The sequence below is a fragment of the Acomys russatus genome, chromosome 4 (genome assembly GCF_903995435.1).
Source record: "Acomys russatus chromosome 4, mAcoRus1.1, whole genome shotgun sequence".
Lineage (NCBI taxonomy): Eukaryota > Metazoa > Chordata > Mammalia > Rodentia > Muridae > Acomys > Acomys russatus.
The window spans coordinates 39,841,902-39,867,228 of NC_067140.1; the positions used below are offsets into that span (position 1 = coordinate 39,841,902).

A 25,327-nucleotide genomic window follows, 5' to 3' on the forward strand; every position below is an offset into this window, starting at 1 on the left:
TTGGACTCTCGCTTGCAGGCGCCCATCTGTCTTCGCACGCCGCCCCCTAGATTCAGAGGCCTAGAGAACTGAGCTGGGTGGGTGGAGACGGCCCAGCCTTTGGCCCTGACAGTTTCTCTGCACCTTCCTAGCCTGAGCCTTCCAGGCAGACGGTTTTTCTCAGCTTAAAAAACACGCCCCCCCCCACCGAAATTATAGCTATCCTCATACCCCGCCTGCCCTCGGGGAACCACATTAATATTAATCTAGATGAATAATTGAGTGCGCGGGATTTATTTGGGCCTCGGCGAAGGAGGACCCGCAGTTGGGTCGCGGTTCCTTCCGGCCACTTGAGTGTTTCTGCGTCTCAGATTTTGTGGGACTTCTCATCCCAGAAGTGGTAGGATGAGGGTGGGTGTGCCGGTCTGTATGATGTGAGTCGGAGCAGGTGTCCAGGGTGTGATGGAGAGCGCCAGGGTTCTCCAAGGATTGAGGACGGAGGGGCATTCCGGGTCTCAGCGCTTGGCTCAGCACAGGGTGACCCGGGGCCACTCGGACTTGAGAGGAAACAATAAGGACTCCTTAGATCCTGGGATCCTGCCACAGGCTGTCCAAAGCGTTCCCGGACTACCGGCGGGGCCTCCCCCGCCCCCAATTTATGGTTGGAGACTGGTGGGGGAGGGACGCAGAAGAGGGACAGCGTCTGAAGATGGGGGGGGGGGGCAGGGGCAACTGTTAAAGAAGTCGCCCCAGGCTGTGGCGCGGGTGATGTCAGCTCTGGACAAAAATAGAGAGGGATCGCCTGCAAATCCCTAGCTCCGGCGGGGCTAAACCTTGCAATCCCTCTCCGGCCGGCGCCAAGCCAGGGCGCAGCGGCCTCCACCGCCTCCCCCGGCGCGCACACACCAGCACACGCGCACGCACGCACACACTCCCCCGCACTCGCACTCCCGGTTTTCCCTAGTCCCCCTCGGTGAGGACCACTCCCGGCATCTGTCTGCCCCGCAGCGAAGCACACAGACAGGTAGCGGCTGGGACGAGGGGAGCGCATTCCGGCAGCTCTGTGGCCAGCGCGACCTCTCAGGAGAAGCCAGTGTGGGATCCCCGCAGCGCCCCTCGGAGCGCTGGCTGCGAGCCGCGCACGGGAACGCGGGCCGCGCGCGGTGAAAAGCTAGGACGTGGATTAGCGCCCGCAGCAGCCTCCCGCGCGCCGAGGCGCTAAAGGGCTTACCCAGGAGGGGGGTGCGAGGGCGGGGAGAGGCTGCCAGTTAAATACCGTTCCCCGCCGCACTCCGGGCTCACCCAGCTCGCCGCCACAGTCGCCAGACCTTGCCCGGGAGGAGGGGGCGTTCCCCACGCCATGGCATCAACGGAAGGGTGAGAGGGCTTTTCTGGGTACCTGGGGGAAGCGGGAGCCGCGCGCCGGGTGGTGCTGCCCTATCCTAGATGGTGACAGAGTACTGTGACTCGGACCTCTGAAACCCTGGCTAAGGGACTGTAAGGCTGGAGGAGGTGGGGAAGGGGACTTATTTCTTTGGTGGATTAGCTGTCCTTTGAGGATGTGTGGGGCAGAAGATCGGTTCTAAGAGAAAGGACGAAGTACCGTGGATGTGTGAAAAAGTGTGAAAAGAAACCCTTTGAAGGTTACTTCAGGGATTTAAAGACAATAAAGGATTGTCTATGGAGCCAGCAGGGAACGCTGGGCTGCAAGGTTGGAATGAATGAGCCAGGACCAGAATGAAGCCAGGACCAGAGCCGGGAGGGGCGAGGAGCAGGGCGCTGCCTTAAAGGCTAGCTTGGGGGCGCGGGTAGCGGGCAAGGACAAGGGTGCGCCTGCAGCCCAAGAGCTCTTTGCCTTTGGATGTAGGAATCCCCCTAGCCAGCTGCAAGGAAGGGTGAAAGTAGATTTGGGTGCTTCCCGAGAGAAGAGGGGAGAAAACCTGTAGCTTGGAGCAGGGCAAGAGTTTCCAGACTCTATTGGGACTATCACTGGCTTCTTTCTTTTGCATGTGGTTTTGGGGGCGCCTTTTGTCTCTTGAGGCTGCAGTTGGCATGGTGATCACTTCAGTGATATAGAAGGACAACTGTATTTAGCAAGAGAAACATGGGCGATGCGAGGGCAACAGAGTACTTTGAGTACTCACTCCAAGGCATCTTGCTCTTGTCCCCGCCCCCCAAAAAACATCAAAGGCTTTCCAGAGCCTAGGAGGGAATAAAAAGAATAATTGGGGACCCTAGTTTTGAGGTTATTTCACAAAATGGCACTAGCTGCTTGTGAGAGATCACTGGTCCCACATGTGAAAACAAGTGTGTGGGGGCTTCTCGGGACTTGGGTTCGTAAGTTCTTGATTCTGCCATTTTCGGGAGCATTTTAATAGAAATCAAGCTCTATAAGCTTTTGGTGAGGTGGTGGGCAGGTGGATTTCTAAGCAGGAGACAAGAGATGGTGTTCAAAGCCAGACTACTAGATTCCAGCCTCAGACAAGGAAAACACTTCTAAACCTGACTATCCATCCATTTCTCTCATACCTGGAGTCTTTCCAAAGCTGTTTGGCATCTTGTTTACATGAACTTTCTTCACATTGCCCTATTTACCAGCATGGAATTTGAAATAATTGTGTGTCCGAAAAGATGCACCAGATTGGTACTTGTGTACAAGGAGAGCGGTATCTTGTGCTCAAACACATCTATAGAATAAATATTAAGAACCCACATGGCTTAACGTTAGCATTCCTCTGTGTTTGATTTAAAGGGCTTTCATCTTTGAATAGTTATAAAAGTATTTCTAGCTACCTCCAGGACCCTTCCAGAATTACTTCAGCCTTCAGCATCTCAGTTGGAAAACATCTTCAAAAAATACTGTCTTCCAAATGCTGCCTTCAACTCACTCTCTATTCTGTTAGCCAAAGGGGAAAAGGGAGAGACAACAGCAAAACTCCCCAAACTCAGTGTGCTGCCTTTGCCCTCATCCTAACTGAGAGCTGCCAAATGGTTTGCCATTTAAAGTAAAACAGATGTGATTTTTCAGGACTGAAACCATTTCTAGTCCAGTTAGTGCCATCCTGGTGCATTCTGCAAGGTTAGGAAATGATTGTCAAAGGAACTTGTGTTTATGAGATGAAAGAATTGAAAAAAAAAAAAAAAAACCTGAAAACCGGGAAACAAATGTAGAAAAATATGTTGTTATTTAAGAGCAATAATTGGTCAGCTGGAAACATTCTCAACACCCCCCCCCCATTCTCCCAGAAGCCTTTGCAGAGTCTCTGTTGGGTAGAATGCACCTGCTAGGTACTCTGGTGGAGATAAAGAGAAGCAAATAGCCTTGGAGATGGCTTTCTGCAAGCTGTCTCTGTGGAGGGCTTTTACTACTAATTTCTTCTCCTGGGTTGGTGAGATCTGTTTGCCCCTTCTGATATCTTTGGGTAATGCAACTTGTAAAGGAAATTCAGGAAGCATCCCCAGGCTGGTCTCTTTTGTTTGCCTTTGTCTTCTAACAATATTAAAGCAGTTTTTTTTTTCCTGAAATATACATTACTTAGAAGGATGCAGAAATAGCAATGTAATTACATGCTTTCGGTTTATACGTGTTCCACTGTGATGGGGAGTGGGGAAGTTTATTAAACCAATAGATCTGGTGAGTGCCTATTTGGTGTTCAAGTTGCAATCAGCAGCATATGCTAATTACTACTTTTTTATAGAATTATTAGAGGCAATAGATATATTTGTTCACTCTCTTTTCAAAGCTCACTTGTATAGCTTTGCATTCAGTTCTTTCAATATCTCAATGAAGTAGGGAAGCCAGTGAAAATCGACTTGAAAGTTCAAAACTGTGTCCCCTAAAATGCCACCTTCCCAGGAAGATTCTGGGACTTGGCAGAGCTTTGTGGTATCATCTGGAAATGGCAGTTGTCAGTAACGAGCGTGTGAGGCATGCCTGGTGCCTATTGTCGGCTTTCTCGCAAATCTTTGTATGTGTCTCTAGCAAGTTGCCTTTTAGAATATTTTTGTAGCTTCTGTGTTTTATCTTTGCCATTTTACAGGGCATACCCACCACTGTTCAGCGATCTAAAGTTTCTGGTTGTATTTCACCGGGAATATCAGCATGGCTTTTGTAAAACTCAGCAGGGGCTCTTACAGTTTCCAGGTTCTGAGAAGTCTTTTCTTTATAAAAGCAAGGCTCAATTTGACAGTCGAATGCCTTTTGTTGTTGTTGTTGTTGATGTTGTTGTTTTGTTGTTCCTGAGTCCTACACATGGCTGGAATCACTGAGATGGCTTTTAGGTTCCTGACCCAAATTGGAAAGAGATTATAAGTCACTGGTGGCAGGCAGGCTAGTGTCTGTTATTGACTGGTCAAAGTGGAGTGGCCAGATGCTGAAGAGACGACCATTTTAGAAATATGTTTCTGAGGGTTAGGAATGGCCAGGTCTCCACACATACATCAGAGACTCCTGGCAATCTGTCTTATGATCAGCTCCCAGGAGCCAAGGGGTCAGGGCTGCACCAATCAGGAAGGCTTGGATTTCAGTCTGACTTAGAGAGCAAGTGAAACAGAAAACTGCTGACAGCAAAAAAGCCCTGCCAAGGGAGACCCCTGAATTTATGAATCCCAGTGCATGATGCTAAACATAGCATTTGCCTTACCCACCTCCCCCCTCCGAGAATGAAAATGAAGGGAGCAGGAGGATGAGCTCGTGGAGTGGGCTTATGGGTTGAATGGAGAGCAAGGGGACATGGGGTCTAGAGGGGCTTGCATATTGCATGCCTCAGGCTCCACTGGAGTTTATTTCTTATTTTCAAGAACATAGAAATTGTCTTTCTTGGGTAAACTGGATATGAGTGGAGCTATGATAAAGCCATTTTGTGTTTATCAAGGCATTCTCTTGTGAGCAGTTGAAATCCTAATTCTCCAGAAATAATTTCTAAATCCAAATGAGAGAGAAGTAGAAATGGCAGCTTATTACAAACCAAATGGCAGGTCTGAGCACTTGGTTTCCCCTTCCCATTGTGAGAGGAGGCATCCTCTCCTTTGGCTTCTGCACTTAGTGATGTGTCAGACCTGGCAGCGTCCTTCAGGGATGACACTCTGCCACACAAGCAAGCAATACTCAAGCAGCACTCTGGGTCAGTGTGCCATAGATCATTCTGTCTCAAGACATGCCTGGCTTCTTCACAGTGTGGGGCTCATCACAGGTTGATTTCTTGACAGTTCCCTGCACACCTTCCCCCATGGCTGTATCAGCTGTAAAGATGTCTGAGTTTCCTCCCTTGAAAGGGAAGGTAAATTGTTTCCCTCACTGGGTTGCCTTGCCTCTTGGAATGAATTGAATTGCCACTTCAATCGCCTGCAATCATTATTTTAATCTAATGAAACATAGATAACATAAAACCCTCTAGCATTAGTAGGCAGGAGCATGGCTCTCAAGATTAAACAGTCTTATTTAGGTTTGCATTTCAAGAACTTGTCCTCACAGTCTGAACAATGCATCTCACAAATGTCAGACAGCGCCTGCTTGCTTACAATGGTCCCTTCCCTGCCCTTAACAGCTTGCTGGGGGTTGGGGGGAGGGCAGGAGGCATGCTTCCGTAGAAAGGGTTTGGAATCCAGATTACAGCAAATCTCTTTATTTATCAGGGTTGTTGAGATTGCTCTCCCCTCCCTCTGCCCGCCCTTCACCCTGCAGCGTTCAGAGCCAGAGCGCCAAGTCCGTAGAATGAATTAATTAGTGGGAGTGTTTAAAAATATCTCGTGGCTCCATCTCCACGTGCTCTGTTATTGATTGGAGGCAGATGGGCTGCATATTTGTCAGCAGAAGAGAAACCGACTGATACCTCACTATGAACCTGTCTGGTTAGAACACCAGAGTAGACAATGGGCCCCAACCGTGAGTGAAAAGTAGAGTCCAACCCTTTAAAGAGTGTACCTTTTTGCCACACTATTTACTTCCATTTTCAAGATTGCTTCTCAGGGGCATTGGTATTTTCTTTCTTTTTCTTTTCTCTTTTATTTGTTTACTTAACGTCTCAGACAGGCAGATGTGGTCACTGTCTGCTGAGCTGTCAACTGGGGTTTTTGGTGACGTCGCCAGCTGCCTTGGATTATAGACTCAATGGGCAAGGACTGGCCTTTGAAAAGAGAACGAAGGGAATGAACTCCACTTGGGCAGCTGGACTTGATCTGTGTCAACCCCAGTCCCCTCTAGCAAAGGATGATGGCAAAGACCTTGCACGGAGTCCTCGGGGACAAAGATGTAGATGCTGTCCCTGAGCTTCATGTATATTAAAGGGTTGTGTGGCCCTTTCTTTTGTTACATTGGTCAGGTTCGCCATCTGTCATTTGCTGTTCCTGATCTGGCACAGGACCTTGCATCCCGTGCTTCCACTTCTGGTCCTTGGCCTCTGCTTTCTGTCAGGATCATAGAACTGGAGACAGAGTGAAAACCCCTGTCTTCCTTGGCCTTGCTTTTTCATAGCCTTGAATGTGAGGCGCTGGACAGTACAGACCATGTGTGGCCCAGAAGTGTGTTCTTATTTTGGCTGTCAATGGATTTTGAAAATGTTCGAATTATTTTTCTACTTGGAAACCAATTCCCAATGAATTTTTCTTTTTGTTTTATTGTATGTGTTTGGGTGTTTTGCCTACAGGTCTATCTATCTGTGTGCTACATGCATGCTTGGTGCCCCAAGGAGGCCAGAAGAGGGTCTCAGATCCCATGGAACTGTAGTTAAAGGTGATTGTGAGCTGCCATGTGGGTACTTGGAATCGAACCTGGGTCCTCTAGAAGAGCAGCTAGCTCTCTCAACTGTTGAGCCATCTCTCTAGGCCCAAAGTCCTGACTTTAGCTTCTCTAGAAAATTGGAGATCTGGTAACAAAGAACTCACTTTTCTATCTTAATACATTTATTGTGTGATTACAAGCCAGTGTCTTGTATGTGTGTGTGTACATTCACACGTGTATGAGTGTGTGTTTGGTAGTACAGATTTCACTTGATAGGCAAGCATTCTACTTTTGAACTATATTGCATTCTCTCTTTTCATCCCTGCCCCACTAAGTTTTGAGACAAGGTTTCAGTAAGTTGAATTCACTCACAGCCCAGGCAGGCCTTGGACATTGCTATTCCTCTTGCCTGAGCCTCTCTAGAACCTGAGATTACAGGCCTGTGCCACCCACAGATTTACTTAATTCTTATATGATATAGCATTATTATTATTATTATTTTCTTGTTTTTCCAGATAGAACAACTGTGGCATAAAATAATTTAGTAATTTACCCCAAATTTCTTAGACCTTAAATTCAGAGATCCTGGAATCATAGAGCCATGCCTTTACCTAGTAGGCCACACACCTTCCTCTCTGTGGCGGTGGTTAGCTGGAGCTAGGGACTGTCAGAACTGTGTGACAAAGCATGTGTCATCCAGGTTGCGCACAGTTGTTGGAAGGCCATGTCACTCATGTTCTGTGAGCATCCTCTTTCCTCTCTGGGGACAGCAATGGAGAATGCATGTTACCATGTCCTATTGCCTAAGTGCATTTACAGTGTGAGGTTGCAAGACGTTGTCAGAATGCCATGTAATTCAAGAAACTTTAAACGATTTGTTCATTCTTCATTTATGTGTACAAATGCATGTGTGAATGTGTATGTGTGTGTGTGTGTGTGTGTGTGTGTGTGTGTGTGTGTGTGTGTGTGTGAGACACAAGTGCGTGGTGCCCACAGAAGTCAGAAGAAGTCATTAGACCTCCTAGAACTGGAAACAGAGATAGCAAGTCCTGGGAAGAGAACCAAGGTTCATTGCAAGAACTGAAACCTCTAAGCTAGTGATTCTCAACCCATGTCACGACCCATTGACAAACCTCTATCTCCAAACATAGTTACATTATGAGTCATTACAGTTATGAAGTAGGAACAAAAATAATTTTATGGTTCATGATCACCACAACATAAAGGAATGGCATTAGGAAGGCTGAGAATCACTGAACCATCTCCTCAGCTCAACCTTTTTTCTTTTTAACCCGTAACCACTCCTTCCCCTAACCACGTCTTGCTGTTTCCTTTAACTTTGGCTGAGTTGCACTTAATATGGTGCCCCAATAACTATTGATTTCTACGAGGCTAATGGCTTTGTTTCAGCTCCATACAGTGCCTTGTAACACTTGTGGGATGATCACATGGGCCAATTGCTGGGCTATGCTTTTATGTTTCTTTGTGGCAAATGTAGCAGAGCATTTGTCAGTCTGATTTAACTGACTCGCTTTCTTGATGATGTTTATTTTGCCATAGTACAAACAGTGGTGACCTCAGGATGGCTTCTGAATTGGCAAAGAACTCACTCAGAGGTTGGATCTGTGTGACATGTTCTAAAGATTTTTTTATTCATCTGTATTTGTGTGTCTGCCACATGTGTGCCCACTCTGGAGGAAACCAGACAAGGGCATTGGATTTCCAGGAGGTGGAGTTAGAAGCTGTTGTGAGCTGCCCAGCATGGGTATTAGGATCTGAACTCTGATCCTCTGAAAGAACATCAAGTGCTCTTACACATGATAACATTTCTCTAGTCCCCTGCTCCCCGCCCCACTTTTTAAGAGGACAGAATTTGCTTATCACCCAAGAGTGGGCAGTAAGGAGCAGTAAATGCCCCTGGAAATGTGACTCTCTTTGGAAGCCTTACAATCCTTAGGAAATCCCAAGTCTCACAGCACAACACAGCATAGCACAGCACAGCACAGCACAGCACAGCACAGCCTAGCCTAGCCTTTTGGTTAAATAGAGTTTCTACACACACACACACACACACACACACACACACAGTCTGATAGTAATGAGATAACTGTCATATATTGAAGGGTTGAAAGATGTCAGCTTCATGTGACTGCATGTCTATGCCTTAATTTAATCTTTAAAAAGGCTCATAATATTAAGCTCGTTTTATATAAAGAGACGATGAAACTTAGACGTTTTTATTAAATGCTGTTATTGGGTTCCTAGCCCTTGCCCTCCCTCTAGCCTTTTGTCATCTAATTGTAGAATTCTATACATCTTACAATTAACCCACATTTCCTTCGAGTTTAATAAACCTTCCTTCCTTTTCTTTTTTCTTTTCTCATTTCTGTGTGTGTCCCCGGTCATTTTGATAAGAGAAAGTGAGTGCCTCTGGAGAAACAAGATTATGACGAGTGTCATAGGGTATGCACACGAAGGAAAGAAATGAGCTTATCTCTGAGTGAGGATGCTTCAGAGAAAATGGCGCTGTAAAACGACGTAAGAGGAAGTTTAGGTAATGGTGAACTATTGTCATATTCCAGTTTGTAGACATCAAACCAGAGGAATTTTAAACAGGGGTAAGAGTGCTGAGGGGAGATAAGAAAAATGACACAGGGAGGAAGGAAAGCAAGCCCTATAAAGTACCAGGGGAAGCCAACCTTCCAAACCTCAGCGATCTGTTTGTTTGCCTGTTTCTATCTCAGTCTTCACTTAAATGGCCAGTTGGGATTTGATGGGCAGATTATATAGAAAAGTGGGTGGGAGCCATTCTGACCCAAGTGCTTACTTAGGGCTGAAATGGATGGGTATCAACTGACAGTATACATTTCAGATGTTCCATAGGGACGGGCAGCATCGGAGGCGGCTTTGGCTCCTGCTGTTTATGCTCATTTGCAACATGTGGCCTAGAAAACAAATGTCAAGATTAACAATTGGACTGACTTCTAAAGGTGGATGTGAGAGTGATGAAATTATAGGCCCAAACTGATTCCCAGTGTTTTCTTGGAATTCAAAGTCATCCATTAACCAACATTAGAAAAATCATTGTGGAGTCATAAAGTTGAGCTAGCCATTGATTTTTAAGATCAGGACCATATGCATTTCAGATGAGATCAGATGTGTCCTGGGCGGTATGGCCATAGACCAACTGCAAACCTTTCAAGTGAAGATCCGGTCACTACTGGAGTTTATCCGAGCTGAACCATTTAGGTTTTGGGGTTTTTTCCCCCCACAGGCCCTGATGTGTTGGATTTGGAACACAGGTGCTGGTGGGGCGCAGGCAGCAGAGTCTGAGCTGGAGGCTGACGTGTGTGTGTGTGTGTGTGTGTGTGTGTGTGTGTGTGTGTGTGTGTGTGTGTGTGTTTTACTGGAAGGCTGTGGGGTTAGAGTAAAGGAAGCAGGGACGGACAGGTGGAGAGGTAGACAGTCAGCTAAGGCCTCAGCCTGCTTCAGAATGATCTGCAGTGAGGAAGGTACTTCCAAGTGCTCTCTGATTGAGAAAAGATACATGTTTTCTTTTTTTGAAAAGATTTATTTATTTATTTATTTATTTATTATGTATACAGTGCTCTGCATGTACACCTGCAAGCCAGAAGAGGGCATCAAATCACATTTTAGATAGTTGTGAGCCACCATGTGGTTTCTGGGGTTTGAACTCAGGACCTCTGGAGGAGCAGTCAGTGCCCTTAACCTCTGAGCCACCTCTCTAGCCCAAGATGTGTTTTCTACTCCTGCATTAAGCGTTGTGCTAGGGCAGAGATGCAGATCTGGATGGGTAAAATGCAAGGTTTTGAAAAGAGTCATAGCCAAGAGCTATCAGTTTAACCCTTCTTACAGCTAAGCCAATGAAATTTTCTTTTCTGAAGTTGAAGGCCTGGGCATCTTGGTAGTACCATAAGCAATCAGACCATAAGACGCACTTCTCCTCCCCTAAAAGTGAGGTGTGTGTGCTATCCGAGGAACCTGCGCAGGGTTCAGTGTGTCTGCAGGAAATGGCGTGGGTGATATCGCCAAAATCCTTTCTCACACAGAGGTTGGTCTCCACCTGTTCATCACGCTGATCTGAGCTGAATGCCAATCTTAGCCTCAGGTAAGCAGGAGCATGTCAGCTTGCTGCAGGGAGCAGGGCAAGGGAAGTGCAGTAGAATGTGTAGCAATAAGGAAGCTCTAGCTACCATTTATCCCTCCTTGGCTCTAGTGGGGCCACATTGCTATGCAGAAATCATTACTGGGCATATAGGAGAAGACAGAATTGTTCATTCTGCATATGTGAGAAGACAGATGGATTGAAAAAGTATGGTCCAAACATCCTGGAGGGCCTCTGAAAAAAATCTGCTTTATTAGTGCTTGTCCAGTTCAGAGCACATATCAACTAAACAACACAGAACAGATTTAAAGAGGTGAGGATTCATTTAGCTGTAATTCCTGGGGGTCTTACCAACCTCTTGATGTTTCAATCAACAAATCATTTAAAGTCTTTATGAGAGCAGAGTGGAACAAGCGAATGGCTGCTGGGAACCATGATCTGACTCCAACAGGATGAATGAAGGGGCCCACTGTCACTCAAGTTTGTGAATGAGTTAAAATATCATGGCAGTCAATGGAGGAGGAGATCATTGTATGATCATTCAAAAACTGTGGCATTAGAAATGCCTTAGATGTTTCTGAAGATAATATCATATTTGAAGATAGCGAAGAAAGAGATACAAGTGATTGTCAGCAACCGAGATTCCTAAATTCTGACACTTCATGATGATGAGTTTTGGGGGTTTCCAGAAAACTAGAAAGTACTTGAGTGTCTAAGTCTGTCCTCCTGTTATGTTAACACTGTTTAATATTATCACATTTTGCTGTATTTTAATAAATATTTTATTATACTAGTACCAATTTGGTTCATAATATTTTTTCTTGTTTTACTGCTCTAAAAACGGGGTGCATCTTATGGTCATGTGCATCTTATGGTCTGAAAAATATGGTCAACTACAGGGGCCTCCTCATGTAAGTGTTTGAGAAACAGCAACATAAGCATTGCAGTGCCTTCTCTCTAAGTATTGAGGTAGATGACAGCACCCGCACCCCCACCCCCTGGCCCAGTGCTATCCTCTGTAGCAAAAAGATATGCTATGCCAGTTAGTGATTACAGGCTTCCCAAAATTTCAGGTAAACAGAATGAAATGAGTAAGTTCAAAGGTAGGTGTGTTTTGTGTGTGTGTGTGTGTGTGTCTGTGCATGTGAGTGTTTGCATGTATGTACTGTCCCAAGGTTGGGATGGCTGCTTTCTCAATTGCTCTCCACCTTATATATTGAAACAGAGTTTCTTCACTTGAGCCCAGAATTCACCAATCGGTCTAGTCTAGATAGCCAGTTGGTGCCAAGGATCCCCTGTCTAGGTCCACCAAGTGTTGAGATTCCGAATAGCTGCCAAACCTGCTCTGCTCTGCACTCATGCCTGTTCTGGGTGTTCAGACTCCTGTACCCATGCTGTGTGGCCAGCCCTTTATCCGCTAAAGCATCTCCCACTGCCTAAGTTCCCAGATCACAACATAGGGACCATAGCTAACAACAAGGTATTGTATATTTAAAAGTTACTATGACTATAGTCAAACTGTCGTTACTACAAAACAAGCAAAAAACATTCACGGTAATAAATGTTCCAATTAACCTGAGTTAGTCATTGGTAATATGTACTTATTGAAACATCATCGTATGCCGTCAGCACATAGAACTACTTGTCAATTGCAATTAAAAGTAAGACAATCAATCTATCAAGGCTTAAAAAGAAGGTGCGGTAAGGAGAACATGGAAGAGGAAGTAAATCCTTATGGGGGAAATAGGGAAATATGATTCTCAGTTTTAGCTATGACCCACATAGCTACTCATTAAAGTCCCTCTGAGGAAGCCCAGCATCTGGAATGTCACAGAGAGGGAAATCAACTCTGGTTACATTTGTCTGACTCCTATATAGAATGCTGAGATTAATGAGGTGGGCCAGAAACAACAGTGTCACGGGGCCAGAGTATAACTGCTATTGATGCTTACAGGGCCTACAGCAGCTGTTTTCTATTCCTACCAGTGTTATCCCCGGAGTCCTAACCCTGAGGAAAGCCAGATATAAACTGGATGAGCCCCTTCTGGGATATCTGCCATGCTGTTCTAGTGACCCAAGCTAGGCATTTAGTCAACATCTGCAAAACCACTTGTGCCTTTCCACCTCTGTCCCATTGGTGAATATTAAGATGTATCCCAAGAGGGGAGAACACTTTCCTACACAGCCCTTGAGGTGATACCTCTGTAGGTATCCCTTCATCTTCTCATGTTTTTCAACTGTGTTCTGAGTTCATGACACTGGTGGAAGCTATGTCTGTGTTTTCAGAAGTACAGCTTAGTTCAAGGGGCCTTAACTACAGGACAACAGAAACTAAAGCAAGCTGGCCAGTTTTAATACAAATCACATTCCTTCCTTTTTCATACTTGTTTTTAATAAATAACACACATTATTGGCCACAAAAGATAGATATACTGCGTATTTTCAGTTTTTGGTTGAAGAGATCATAGATTAGATTCAAGGTACACTTAGTATATTTTGCATATAGAAATAATATATAGGTCTGAAAGACTTGGGAGCCACTGTCAAAAATTGTTAACAAAACATTCCCCCATAAGACAAAATATGGGCATTCTTTAAAACAAACATATAAGCTTTACGTATTATAAGAGGGCATAAAGGCAAAGCGTATCTCCCACTCTGACCCTGTTCCCTTGAAATCCTCCTCACAGTTGAAACACTTTATGCATATGTAGACATCTTAATCATAATATGCAAATTGGGCCTTCTTATTCATACTATTGTAGCTAGTTGTTTATCCACCCAGCACATTCAGGTGTGTAAGTTTGTGCTACATATGTATGTATAGGCATACAATGTGTGCCATATGCTACTTGTAAAAATATATTTCAATACCTAATAATAAGTCACAGTATGGTTATGTAGTAATCGATTAAACCAGTCTTTTTTATACATGCACGTCATTTCAGAGTCTTCATTATTATAATACTGTTGGTGGGGTCTGAGTGAGTAGAAGCATGAGGCAGGGTCATCGAGACCATTGAGAAGATAACCGTGATAATCTAGGTGGACAGGTTAAGGAGATAGTGGGAAGGATTAGGGCATGGGGTTAACATTGTGGGACTGTTGGGACTACTCAGTGAGCAAGTGTCTACGGAGGCAAGCAGAGCATAAAGCCAACCTTCAAGTTTCTGGGTTAAGCAAATAGGGGATAGGATGAGTGCAGAGAAGAAATTCAGGGGTAGATGACACCTTAAAGGAAGAGGATAAAGAATTTACCTCATGTGGTGTGCTAACATTTTTGTACATGTGGAACACTAGGTGGAGATACGCATGAGAATCTGAGTCTTTATGGAGAGACACTGGGTATGATGTAACAAACGCATCCTGGCTGTTCCTGAACCTAGGAAAAAAACAGGTTGAAGGAAGGATCCTGGGGAGTGGTAATGTCTGAAAAGGTTGGAGATGAGTGTAATTAAAGCTGTGACATGCTGAGAGATGTAAGAGGGATCAGAAGGGAACAGGTATCTCAGAGTGGCTGACAGTGTCGCCTGTTATAGACTTACTGAAGAAAAAAAATGCAAGTTCTGCAAAGTGGCCACTAGATGAATCAGTTCTGAGGCCACCTTTGCCAGAGCAGAATCAGGGAAGGGGTGACTTTGTCGTGCTGCTGGCATGGATTGTGAATGGGCAGAGCAACATGAATGACGAAAGTTGGTATCTAAATTTGTCTTTATTTATGTGTATATTTGTGTATGTTGGGGGTGTGTGCTTAAGTGTGTTCAGGTGCCCACAGAAGAAGGCATTGGGTCCCCTAGAGCTCAAGTTACAGGTGGTTGTGAGGTGCTAGACATTTGCTGAACTTGGATCCTCTGCAAGTTCAGCATATGCTCTTAACCCTTGTGCCATCCCTCCGCCATGAAGTTATTATTATTAATATCGTTATTTTGAGTGGCAATCAAGAAGAGAATGTGAATAGGACATTTGGTACATGGGACAGCAGAGTGGCACCTTGGCTTCTTTGTCTCAGTGTGAGGGTGTGTGAGTGCATATGCTGAGAGAAAGGCTGCGTCAATGACGGAATTCAGATTCATCTTTGTGGAAGATTGTCTTGAAGCAAAGAATCAGAGCTGGAATCGGCTCACTGATTGCTTTGGGCTTCCTGCAGGGGCGAGTAGGGTGTCTCTGGGAATTCTTGGTTGGGGCCTCCTACAACATGTTTAAACAATCCTATGGCTTAGTGTTTTAGGGTTTCTACTGCTGTGACAACACTCCATGACCAAAAAGCAAGTTGGGGGAAAAAGGGTTTATTTGGCTTGCACTTCCATACCACTCTTCATCATCAAAGGAACTCAGACAAGGCAGGAATCTGGAGGCAGGAGCTGATGCATAGGTCATGGAGAGGCGCTGCTTACTGGCTTGCTCCTCATAGCATAGTCAGCCTGTTTTCTTATAGAACCCAAGACTACCAGCCATAATGGGCTGGCCCCTCCCTCATCAATCACTAATTAAGAAAATTCCTTACAGCTGGATCTTATGGAGACATTTTCTCAATAGAGGCTCCCTCCTTTCAGATAACTCTAGCTTGTGCCAAGTTGACACAAGACTAGCCAGCACATATAGGGAGGATGACTCAGTAGAGAAGAAGGAAAACACTTTCTTTCTAAATGGCCAAGTTCATATAGTCAATCATAATGATCTGAAATGGAGGCAGCCTGTCCATCCTGCCTCTGCAGCATCGTTGTCAGAAGCTGGGGTAGGGTATCATTACTGTGCAGTGGTAGACTGCTCACATCCCTATGTGTGCATGTGGAGGACAGAAATTGGCATCAGACATCTTCCTTTACCACTCTCCACCTTATTTTTTGAGACAGAGTCTCTCACTGAACACCAAGCTCGACAATCTGCTAGATTGCCTGTCTAGCAAGTCCCGTGATCCTCCCATCTCATCTTTCCTGCACATCTATGCGCCAGAGTTACAGACATATGCTGTTACACTTAGTTATTTATGTGGGTGCTGGGGTTCTGAGCTCTGGTTCTCACTGTTTGTAGTTTAACCATTGAGTTATCTCTTCATCCACTAGACTCCATCTTATTTTAGTCACATTTTGGGCTCTGCATTCTCTTTGGATTCTTCTTGGAATATTTCCATACCACTGTCCTCTTGATATCTTCAGAAGAATGCTACTCTCTCAGGTCTTTTTCTACCCCCCTGACTGACAAATCTCATGGTGTTCCTAGTTGCATAATGCATGGGTGCACCAGGGGATGATGGAGCTGTTGCTATTTCTCCCTGCAGACTCACCCCTGCTCCCTTTCAAGGCCCCCAGCTCTCACTCAGCCAACAGTGCTGCCACATATCTAGGCATTAAAGTCAGAACTACTAGCTTTGTCCCTGGCCTTTGCTCTCAGCTCTGACCTGCCGGCTTCTCAGGTATATCCTTCTCTCTGAAAGGTTTCCTGAGTCTAGCCCTTTCTCTCCATTGCCACAAGTACCCTTTTAGCCCAGGCAACAGCCATTGCTTGCTTGGAGACTGCATAGCTTCCAACCTTTCAGACCTCTCTGTACCAGCATCTTGCCTACCCATTTTTCTTCCCAGACCATTTCTTTCCATTGTCATCCTACACTCCACAGCTAGCTAGTGCTTTCTTCTACAGCATTTTTGGTGCTCAGCTTCAATGCCATTCCCTAGAGGGACATCCTCTCCCCCTCCCTACTCCAAGTAGAATGTGTGCCCCTTTTATAGTCCTACCCCAGTTCTCATAGTTTTCTTCCGTCATAGTAGCAATTACAGCTTTCAAATTATCCACTTCTTTGTATGGTTCTCAGGGGCTGTAAGAATATTGAGGACCAGTTGACTTTTGAATCTTCCTAGATCCAAACATAGTGCCTTCAGCAATCACCCACTGAGTAAATAGATGGCCCTATCAGTCTGGGGGAAACAAGGATAGATTCTTAAGGGGCGACATTTGAGTTGGGCTTCTTCCAGGGAGGCTGTCCCATTTCACTTTGTTCAGACCTCTCTCTTAGCACTTCATTAGACAGATTGTGCCAAGTGTTTTCTGGTCCGCCTGGTTACTGCCTTTCAGATCTCTCTGAGGATCAGGACTGTCTTAATTTATTTTCACATCCACTTATTATCTTCATTCCAGTGAATGTTGGTGTAATTGAGTTGTCTACTTTGGGAAAGAGACTCACAAGGGTGTAGAAAGGAGAGAAGAGGTAGGCTTAAGCCAGGGATAGGGCCTGGGGAGGGAAGAGATGTCCCTTTGCTTCTTGGGAGGTGGTCATTTTATAGGGTGCTGGTGGTCAGTGGGGTATCCCTGCCCAGCAGTCAGTGACCAGCCTTTGATTGCTAAGGGTTAGCAGGGCTCAAGCAGGTTACTAAAGCCATCATTTGGGCAGCAGCTCATCTCCTGAAGTCAAGACTGGATTTGCACTGTCAGCTGTGTCCCCGCTCTGTCTGCTGCCTGGGAAAGCCCAAGAACTCTTCGCCCTTCCTTCCTCACACAGTGGATTTAGTCAGATGAGCATCTTTGAGCCTTCGTCTTTCCTGAGACTTCCTGGCTCCCTTCAAGTCTTGTCTGTCCTCTTTCCTTGCTCTTTGCAAAGGCAAACAAGAAGCTGGAATGAATTAGACATTCAGATACAAAGAGAAGGGATCTGAGTCAAAGTTGGTATTTAAATCGCATCAGTGAATAAAACTCAGGGCTTGACAGTTTAACTGCTTATAAAGCTGATTTAGAAGAAGAACAGTTACCAGAAGCTGCCAGTGCTGGGGCTAAATTGTTGCTTTTGATCGCTAAGGAGCTTCTTAGAGCATTTAATCATTCCCAATGGAGTCTCCTTACTGTGACTTCCTTCAGGTAGAGAAATGATGTCTTCAGTATGTGTGTTTGCTGCTAACCTAAACCAGAATGTTACACACACACAGACACACACACACACACACACACACACACACACACACACACACTCTTTCTGGAATGGAGTTCTTTGCTTCAGTTTTTCAGTGCTTGGCTGTGTTTGAGGTTGGGCTAAGAGAGTGAAAACCATTCCAGGAACCTTTAACAGGATGAATAGCTAGTGTCTGAGTCTCCTAGGGAAGTCCTTCACTGCAACCATCCTCACTGGCATTGATACAGTGGGTGCTACAACCCTGCTAGAATCAGATTCAAGGCTGAAGATTTCGAAGTGAGTATAGAAGCAACGTGTAAGTTCCGCATTTTCTAGTTTCCTCTAACACAGAAGTTATTGTGAGTTCTGAGAATCAGGCGTGCACCCATTTACTGTCTTCCTCCATCGGAAGACCCTTCACACATCTCTAAGTCAAACAAGCGCCAGATGGCAAGGCCCAGAGCAGGCACCATTGCTCTGCGAAGAGGACTAGCCATTTCTCCCAGCAGGGGGCACGGTGGAGCTGCATGGACACGGGCTGGGCAATGGGTGTTTTCCTGCCACTCTGAAGCAAGAGCCAGAGAGTGAATGGTTCTTTCCCAGGACAGCACCAGCTGTTGCCTGGATTTTAAAGAAGAGAAGCCGTGATACTTTGATTTTATATATTCCAAGTTGCCAGGGCAGCCAGAGATCCAGAGTTCTTTGGGGCTGGGAGGAAGTTGCCAGCCTTGGTCTTTGTTTCTCACTTCGGCCCATGATCTTCTTTCTCGCCTTGCCCCTATTCTCCTGGATTCTCCTCAGCAAAATTTGAGAAAGATCCTTGGTTCCGGATTCAGGTATGTGCAAACTGTTTCCGTCTGGATGGTTGACGACCTTGTTTAAGGTGAAGGGGCAAGCATAGTGCAAAACAGGAGGTTGCTCTAAGGCTGAGCAGAAAGGTACTTTGAGGAAATAAAGAGAATATTTGAAAGGCTGGAGAAGCCCCAGAATAAACAGTTCAAGAATGGAGGCATGAAAGCAGATATTCTTTTCAAAATGACTAACTAGGCACCCCAGAGGGCTAGCTTGTGTTTCAAGCCAGTTGGCAACAAAATTAAAGTAGGCATGGAAATGCTGTTTTAGTTAAAGGATACACCCCCTTAAGAGTCAGAAATTGATTCCTTGTCCATATGTCCTCTAAGGGGCTTTCCCCTTTGCCTGTGGCTAAGCTATAGAGGCAAATGAGTAAGGGGCCGTCTTGCCCACATTTTCTCAAAGCAAGAAAGTCATCATTCTGCCCAGATGTAGCTTTAATGTGTCACCGAGGGCATTTCCCAGGAAGCTTTGGGATTCTTCTGCCGTTGGCTCACAGGATGTTTGTTGGATGGGCAAACAAATGAGAGTCTCTGGAGGGGAAGCCTGTTGGAGGAGTCTTCATCCTAAGAACTTCTGATTTCTCTGTCAAGAGCATCTCGGATTACTTGGGAACACAGAAAGAAACAGAAGTAGGGCCAGCCAGCTATGAGGGCATGTGATGTAGTGCTTGGCTGAACCTTCTAATAACAAGTGGCTTCAACCAGATATTTTGCACGTATCCCACAATTTATATGTCTAGTTCTAATAGGGAGCCACACAGGAGCAAGCTTATATGAAATACTCCTCATGGTGACAGTGAACACGATAGAAGATGAGAGCAGACCTCTATTTTGCTGTGTGCTAGAGTAGTCAACGATGAAATACTTTGGATAAAAGAGCACAGTTATGAGGAGTTTTGAATCCCCATTATGCTCAAGAAAAGCTTTTGTCTCTTCATAGCTTAAGACATCAGGAGAGTTAATGAGCCTCTTAAGGCTGGATGTCTTTGTTTGTTTGTTTGTTTGAAAGCAGGGGCAATGCCACCTACTCAACAGGGTTTGGCACACAAGGTGTGTGTGAAATACAATGCCTGGGTTATGGATGATTCCCAGTAACAGTAACTGCCATTGTTCTTGGAATTGCAGCTCTGGCTACCTGTGGCCTGCTGTGTTCAGCTTGGGTTTTTTCATCAGCCTCCTGACTTTGCAGACTTTGTTATAACACATGGTCTGAACCCACAAGTGTGTTTGCTAATTCTTTCTCATGAAGCTATTGGCGATAAGATTAGAAAAGTAGGCCCAGGTGTCCTTGATGGTATGAGTGGCGTGTTTGCACTTGTGGGCAGCTGGGAGATTTTTCCCCCCTCCTCTATGCTTTCAACTCTTTTCTGGTCTTTTCAAACACCAGACAGTTTCATTCCAACACCAGATACTGAGAGTTAGTATAAGAGTTGGGACCATCCTTAACTTAGATGCCCTAAAACTAGGTGGATCCCAAGCCTCTACCTTATGGTTCGTAACTACAACAGGCCAGAGGATGGACAGAACTCATTAGTTTTGTGGTAAAGGGCACAACTCTGAATAGCGATGGAAAGATTCATGGACCAGGTACAGGAGTAGGATGCACAGTGCCCTTGCTTTTTGGGGTACACCCTTGCACACCTTAGTGTGTCCACTAACATAAAAGCCCTTTGCATTCCCTCTTATGGAGGTTTAGCTGTGTGGGTACCATGGACTGAATCGTGGGCCCTTGATGACTAATCTCTTATTCCCCCCATCACCCCTGGGCAACTTGGGGTGGTGCTGAAACTTTCAATCCTGATTCATTCTAGTGAGCAGCCCTACCTGAAGATATCTGGGGGTCCTTCAGCCACCAGTTATCTCATTAGCATACAGACACTTAGCAGATCCAGAGTAGGAACATTCCTATCACTCCAATGGGATTCTAAAGATTTTAGGATTGTGTACTGGGACCTGAGACAAAGACCAAATACTTATATTTTATTATATAGTCTCCCTGGAATATCAGGGTCTCTTCAGGAAATGAGTTCCCAACTTCTCATCTATCCATCCACCCACCCACCCACCCATCCACCCACCTACCCCTCCATCCACTCATATATTCACCCACCCACCCACCTCTCCATCCACTCATCCACCCACCCATCCATCCACCCATCCATCCATCCATCCATCCATCCATCCATCCATCCACCTACCCATCCATCCACCCATCCACCCACCCACCCATCCATCCATCCATCCATCCACCCATCTACCCACCTATCCATCCATGCATGCATATGAGTGGGAATATGCTGCTGAAGGAATTGCTTCCTCCATGGTACAGCCATTATCACCCAATCACAGCCATCATGCCTTACGACCTAGCCCAGCTCCTCCCCAGACACCCCATTGCCTCCTGTGATGGCCATCCAGATTTTGTATCAGAGCCTTGGGAAGTGACATCTATATGAAGTCAGATGAAGCCTTGAAAACAAAAATCTTCAGACTAAACAGAGGAAAGAGTCCAATTTGGTTGAGTGCCTGAGTAGGCCAATGGCAATAACTAAAAGTGTCTAGTTTCCCTTTTGATTTTAGGAAGTATTTTTAGGAAGCCTGAGTCTGTTTGACTTTCTTAGGGATTAAGGGAGACTAAACTGGTCAGATGGCAAGATGAGGGGTGGGAGAAGGAGGGGAGGAAGCATAAGGATATGCTAAAGACAAATGTGGGTGTTCTGCCCTTTCCACACAGTAGGAACAGATTGCAAGCCAAACATTTTTATTTTGGAAGCAACTTCTAGGCTGACGGAAATACACTTGTCTAAATGGTGTGTCTCCTAGAACAACAAGGTCGCCCAGCGACAGGAAGATGCTGCCAGGCTAGTGCGGTGTACCTCCCTCCCAGCTGCCTGCTGGATGATTAAGAAGAAAGGCCGTCTTCTCACACTCCCAGGGCTGGGAGTTGAATAAATAAAATAGCCAAACCTTCTGCTGCAAAAGGGAAGACTTTGCCTCAACTCAGCACTCCTGAGATGAGGTAGAGCCTGGGAGATGGCGCAGTAGTGTATGCTGGTAATCCCAGAGTTTGAGAGGCAGAGACATGCAGATCCCTGGGGTTTGCTGGCCAACCAGCCTAGCCTACATGGTGAGTTTTAGGCCTGTGAGAGAGACCCCATCTTAATAAATAATATGGATAATGCCTGAGGAATGGCGCTGTGAGTTGTCCTCTGGCTGTTCCATGTGCACGAGTGCACCCACTTGGAGGGATTACAGTTGGACAACAGGATGATTTACTAATACAAATTAAGCCAGAAGTTCTCAAACACCTATTGGAGCAGCCTTTGTGTAAGAGATTGTGATGATGCTGTGGAGTTAAGAGGAGACCTTTGGAAAGGGAATGCTTGGTGTGGGTGACGCTTTGAGTTTGGGTTGTATTTCCTTGGACCCGCCTATCATCTTGCTTCAAACTTTCCAGAACTAAGAGCAGTCAGTGGGTGTGAAGGTGGGAAGTGGATGCCAAATTGACATACACTGTTAGGAGCAATGCGGTGTTTCTAATGGTTGTGAACATGGACTCAGAATGTTCCAGAACATTTGGTCTGCCTCTTCATTATCCTGAAGCTCAAGGTCAAAACTGTATGAAAGGCTAGTGCTTTGATTTTAGCTCTCACTGGCTGATGGACCAGAAAGTTTTCCACAATATGCTCTCTCTATTTCACAATATACCTTCTGAGTTCTAAAGACTGGAGAAAAATAAGAAGATGAAGGTTCTTCCATGTCTTAATTTATTTGTGCTGCTTTCCCATGTTTTCCTAAACTGGATGGATAATGAATAATAGAAACTTATTTTCTGTGCTTCTGGGGTCTGGGAAGTCCAAGGCCAATGTGGTGGCAGATTTAGGGTCTGGTAAAGCCTTCCTCTTTTTCCATAGATGGCGTTTTTTAACTTCTGTTCACAGAAAGGGGAGAAGGCGCTCCCTCTGCCTCTTTCATTATGGCACTAACCCTACTCGGGAGGGTTTCATCCTTGTGACTTAACCACCCACCAAGGATCCACTACCTAACTCTATCTCTTTGGAGATTAGGGTTTCAGGGTGTGGGCTTTGGAGGGATGTACACACACAATCACAGTAGCATGCCCAAAGCTGAACCATCCGTGGTTCAGAAAGGCCGTGAGCCTCCCTTCTTTATATCCAGCACACAGGTTTCTCAAGGCCTGCTTTGTGTCCTTGCTTCACCTTGAGGTTCCGGTTCTCGGTGCTGGTGCTGCTGTGGCCTCTCCCTAGACTTGGTGTCTGCTCCTTATCCACAGAGCGAGGTGGGAAAGCTCTGGTTCCTCTGCTTCCCTGGCCATTTGCTTCCTACCCTCACATGTGTAGGGATGGTACCAGGGTAAGTTTCAACTAAAAAGAAATTAGATGAAACAATGGTAACTGTGAAAGTGGCTGTTTTCAGTGTTTAAAAAAAAAAAAAAAAACCAAACAACCTTTTGGAAGCATTTTATGGGAGGTCTCCTGAGAGATAACTCAGTCTGAGTGCCTGGCTTCAGCTCCGTCCTTTTCACAGGACACCTCTCTCTTCTGGCTTTCCCAAGAGGAGCTGCCATGACCTGTAACATGATCCTCAGTGTCCTAACTGCTCAGGAACAGCCCATGCCTGTTCAGTTGGGGCTGCTCTTGAAGTCAAGTGCTAACCACTGTGAGGGATGCAGCCAGATGCACAGGCTGGCTTTCCTGCCTGTGAGAGCTTGCCTCTCTAGAACCATCACTTACCACATGGTGCCCAGGGTCTGAGGCATCAGTGGCCCTCAGGGGATGGGTACCCTCCAAGCCTACAAAGGGGAGAAACGCTTTTTTCCAACAGTGTAACTTGCACCTGAGTTACTCAGGCATCATAAAGGAGAGTCACACTTTTGTGCACAGCCCCTTTCTCCTTTATCTTCTTGTGTAACAGGAGTGAAACGCAGTCCTGGGCCTTTCCAAGCCCAGGGCAAATGGTTCTGGCCACTCCTTATAGAATGACGCAATCTCTAGCTTTCAATTTGCTTGGGTTTCCATGTTGCTCTTGGCCAATGGATTAGCAACCATGTGGCATCTATGGACAACAGTCAGCTACTCACCATCTGGCAGCCACAAAGCGTAGCAAGCAGCCTGTGCACTCAGAGAACACATCCTGGGTTTCCGCAACATGAGATGGTACTTAGGACTAAACCCTGGTGTAAGATACCTGACACCAATGGCGAACCTCAAGATGTTTGAATCCAGTGCAGGCTACTTCCTAGACATGTGATTTGGCCTTGTGGGAATATAGGCTCCTCATTCAATGGTAGTATACTCCAGGAACAATGACAGCTGCCTTGGAGGGTGAAATTATTGTCACCTGTCATTTTGGCTTGTTCTGGGACACATATGTGCTTAGAAAAGGTGGCTGATTTTACTTATCACTTATTACTGCCTAAGCCCAATGATGCTTATGTTTTCCCAAAACATACAAATTGAGCCCTCCAGAAGTAAACATCCTTCAACCTGTGTCAATGATAAATTTATTAGCCTCCCACTCCAAGCAAACATATGCAGCGCACTGATTCTGAGTATTCCAGAAAAGGAGATTCTGCAGATGCCAGGGCCGTCCAGACACTAAAGGGACCAGGGCAGCCCCTCAGTAGGGTTTCCCAAGACCCTCTGCTCCCTTGAGGGGTGGGGAAGTGAGTGTGAGAACATTGGGCCCTTTCTCTGAGCAGCCAAAGGACAAGCCTTGGACGTTTCAGATGTCTTGTCTTATCTGGCAAGAAGAAATATGAGCAACACACTCAAGAAGGCTTTAACTGCTTCTTGGCTCTGGGAATCCCAGTCTCTGTAGGATCATCCCACAGGGCCTGCTCTCCTGAGATGCTGAGAAGCTGGCCTCTCCTACTTATGCCCGGGACTTTCACTGCCCTGACACAGGGGGGCACTGCTGCCTCTCTTTTGCTCAAAGTCGGCTGGATCTAGCCTCTCTGACTCCCTAAACCATCATGAGTTTTCCTCTGTACTAGCCTGAGGCCGTGCTGTGTGTCCTCCTATAGAAGTCAGTGGGAGACTGGCAATGCTTTCAAAATACCCACACAGACAAATGTGCTCTGTCCACCAGGAATATAAAATTATGCAAGCAAATGACTTTTCACACTAGAAAGATTTTTAAGTTGATGTAAACAAAAAAGAATCCCGTTCACCCTTTGAAAATTGTGTTCAATACACACATGTGCAGTTACACACACACACACACACACACACACACACACACATACATGGATGGTTATGAGTTATGGTCGTTATTTGATTACTGAGATAAGGTATCACTCTGCAAACAATTTCATTATTTGCAGTTTCTCTTTAAGAAAAAAAAAAAAAAAAAAAAAAAAAAAAGCAACCTAGGAAATCTTTCCCATACCTTGCTTTCAAAGTAACTTTGGATAATTGAGATATCTGAGATTGCAGCCCTAAGATCTGAGGGTTGAATAGGAAAACCAAGACCTCTCAAGGAAAATCCTCAATGTGAGTGTGGGCAGGTGTAGGCAGCTCCCACTTTGACCATTGTAAGAACATGGTGAAGGGCAGCGCTGGCATGCTGAGGAGAAGGCCAGAAGTTTTTGCCTGAAATGGAAGAACAATTTAAACCCTTCAGTTGCCTGGGTGATGCCTTGGGGGCACCCATACCGGTCTCTCTTTCCTTCTGGGGTGGTTGTTGCTTAGGTGAGTGGTAGGTTACAGAAGTGGAATTTGCACCCATATCTTGATAAGGTGAGTGTTTGG

The 25,327-nt window shown here is 45.6% G+C and overlaps 1 protein-coding gene across 3 annotated transcripts in view; it reads left to right on the forward strand.

Annotated features, from left to right (window-relative positions):
- The first annotated feature begins 315 nt into the window (after positions 1-315).
- The window catches only part of Slc1a2 (solute carrier family 1 member 2), a 124,904-nt gene continuing 99,892 nt past the window's right edge, over positions 316-25,327 (forward strand). The window contains exon 1 of one of the 3 annotated variants that reach the window (XM_051144230.1): positions 316-379. Coding sequence is in view for 1 of the 3 variants with exons in the window: in XM_051144228.1 (XP_051000185.1) it covers positions 1,340-1,356 (17 nt within the window). In the remaining 2 variants the exon portion in view is untranslated. The other 2 variants (XM_051144229.1, XM_051144228.1) reach the window with 2 other exon arrangements.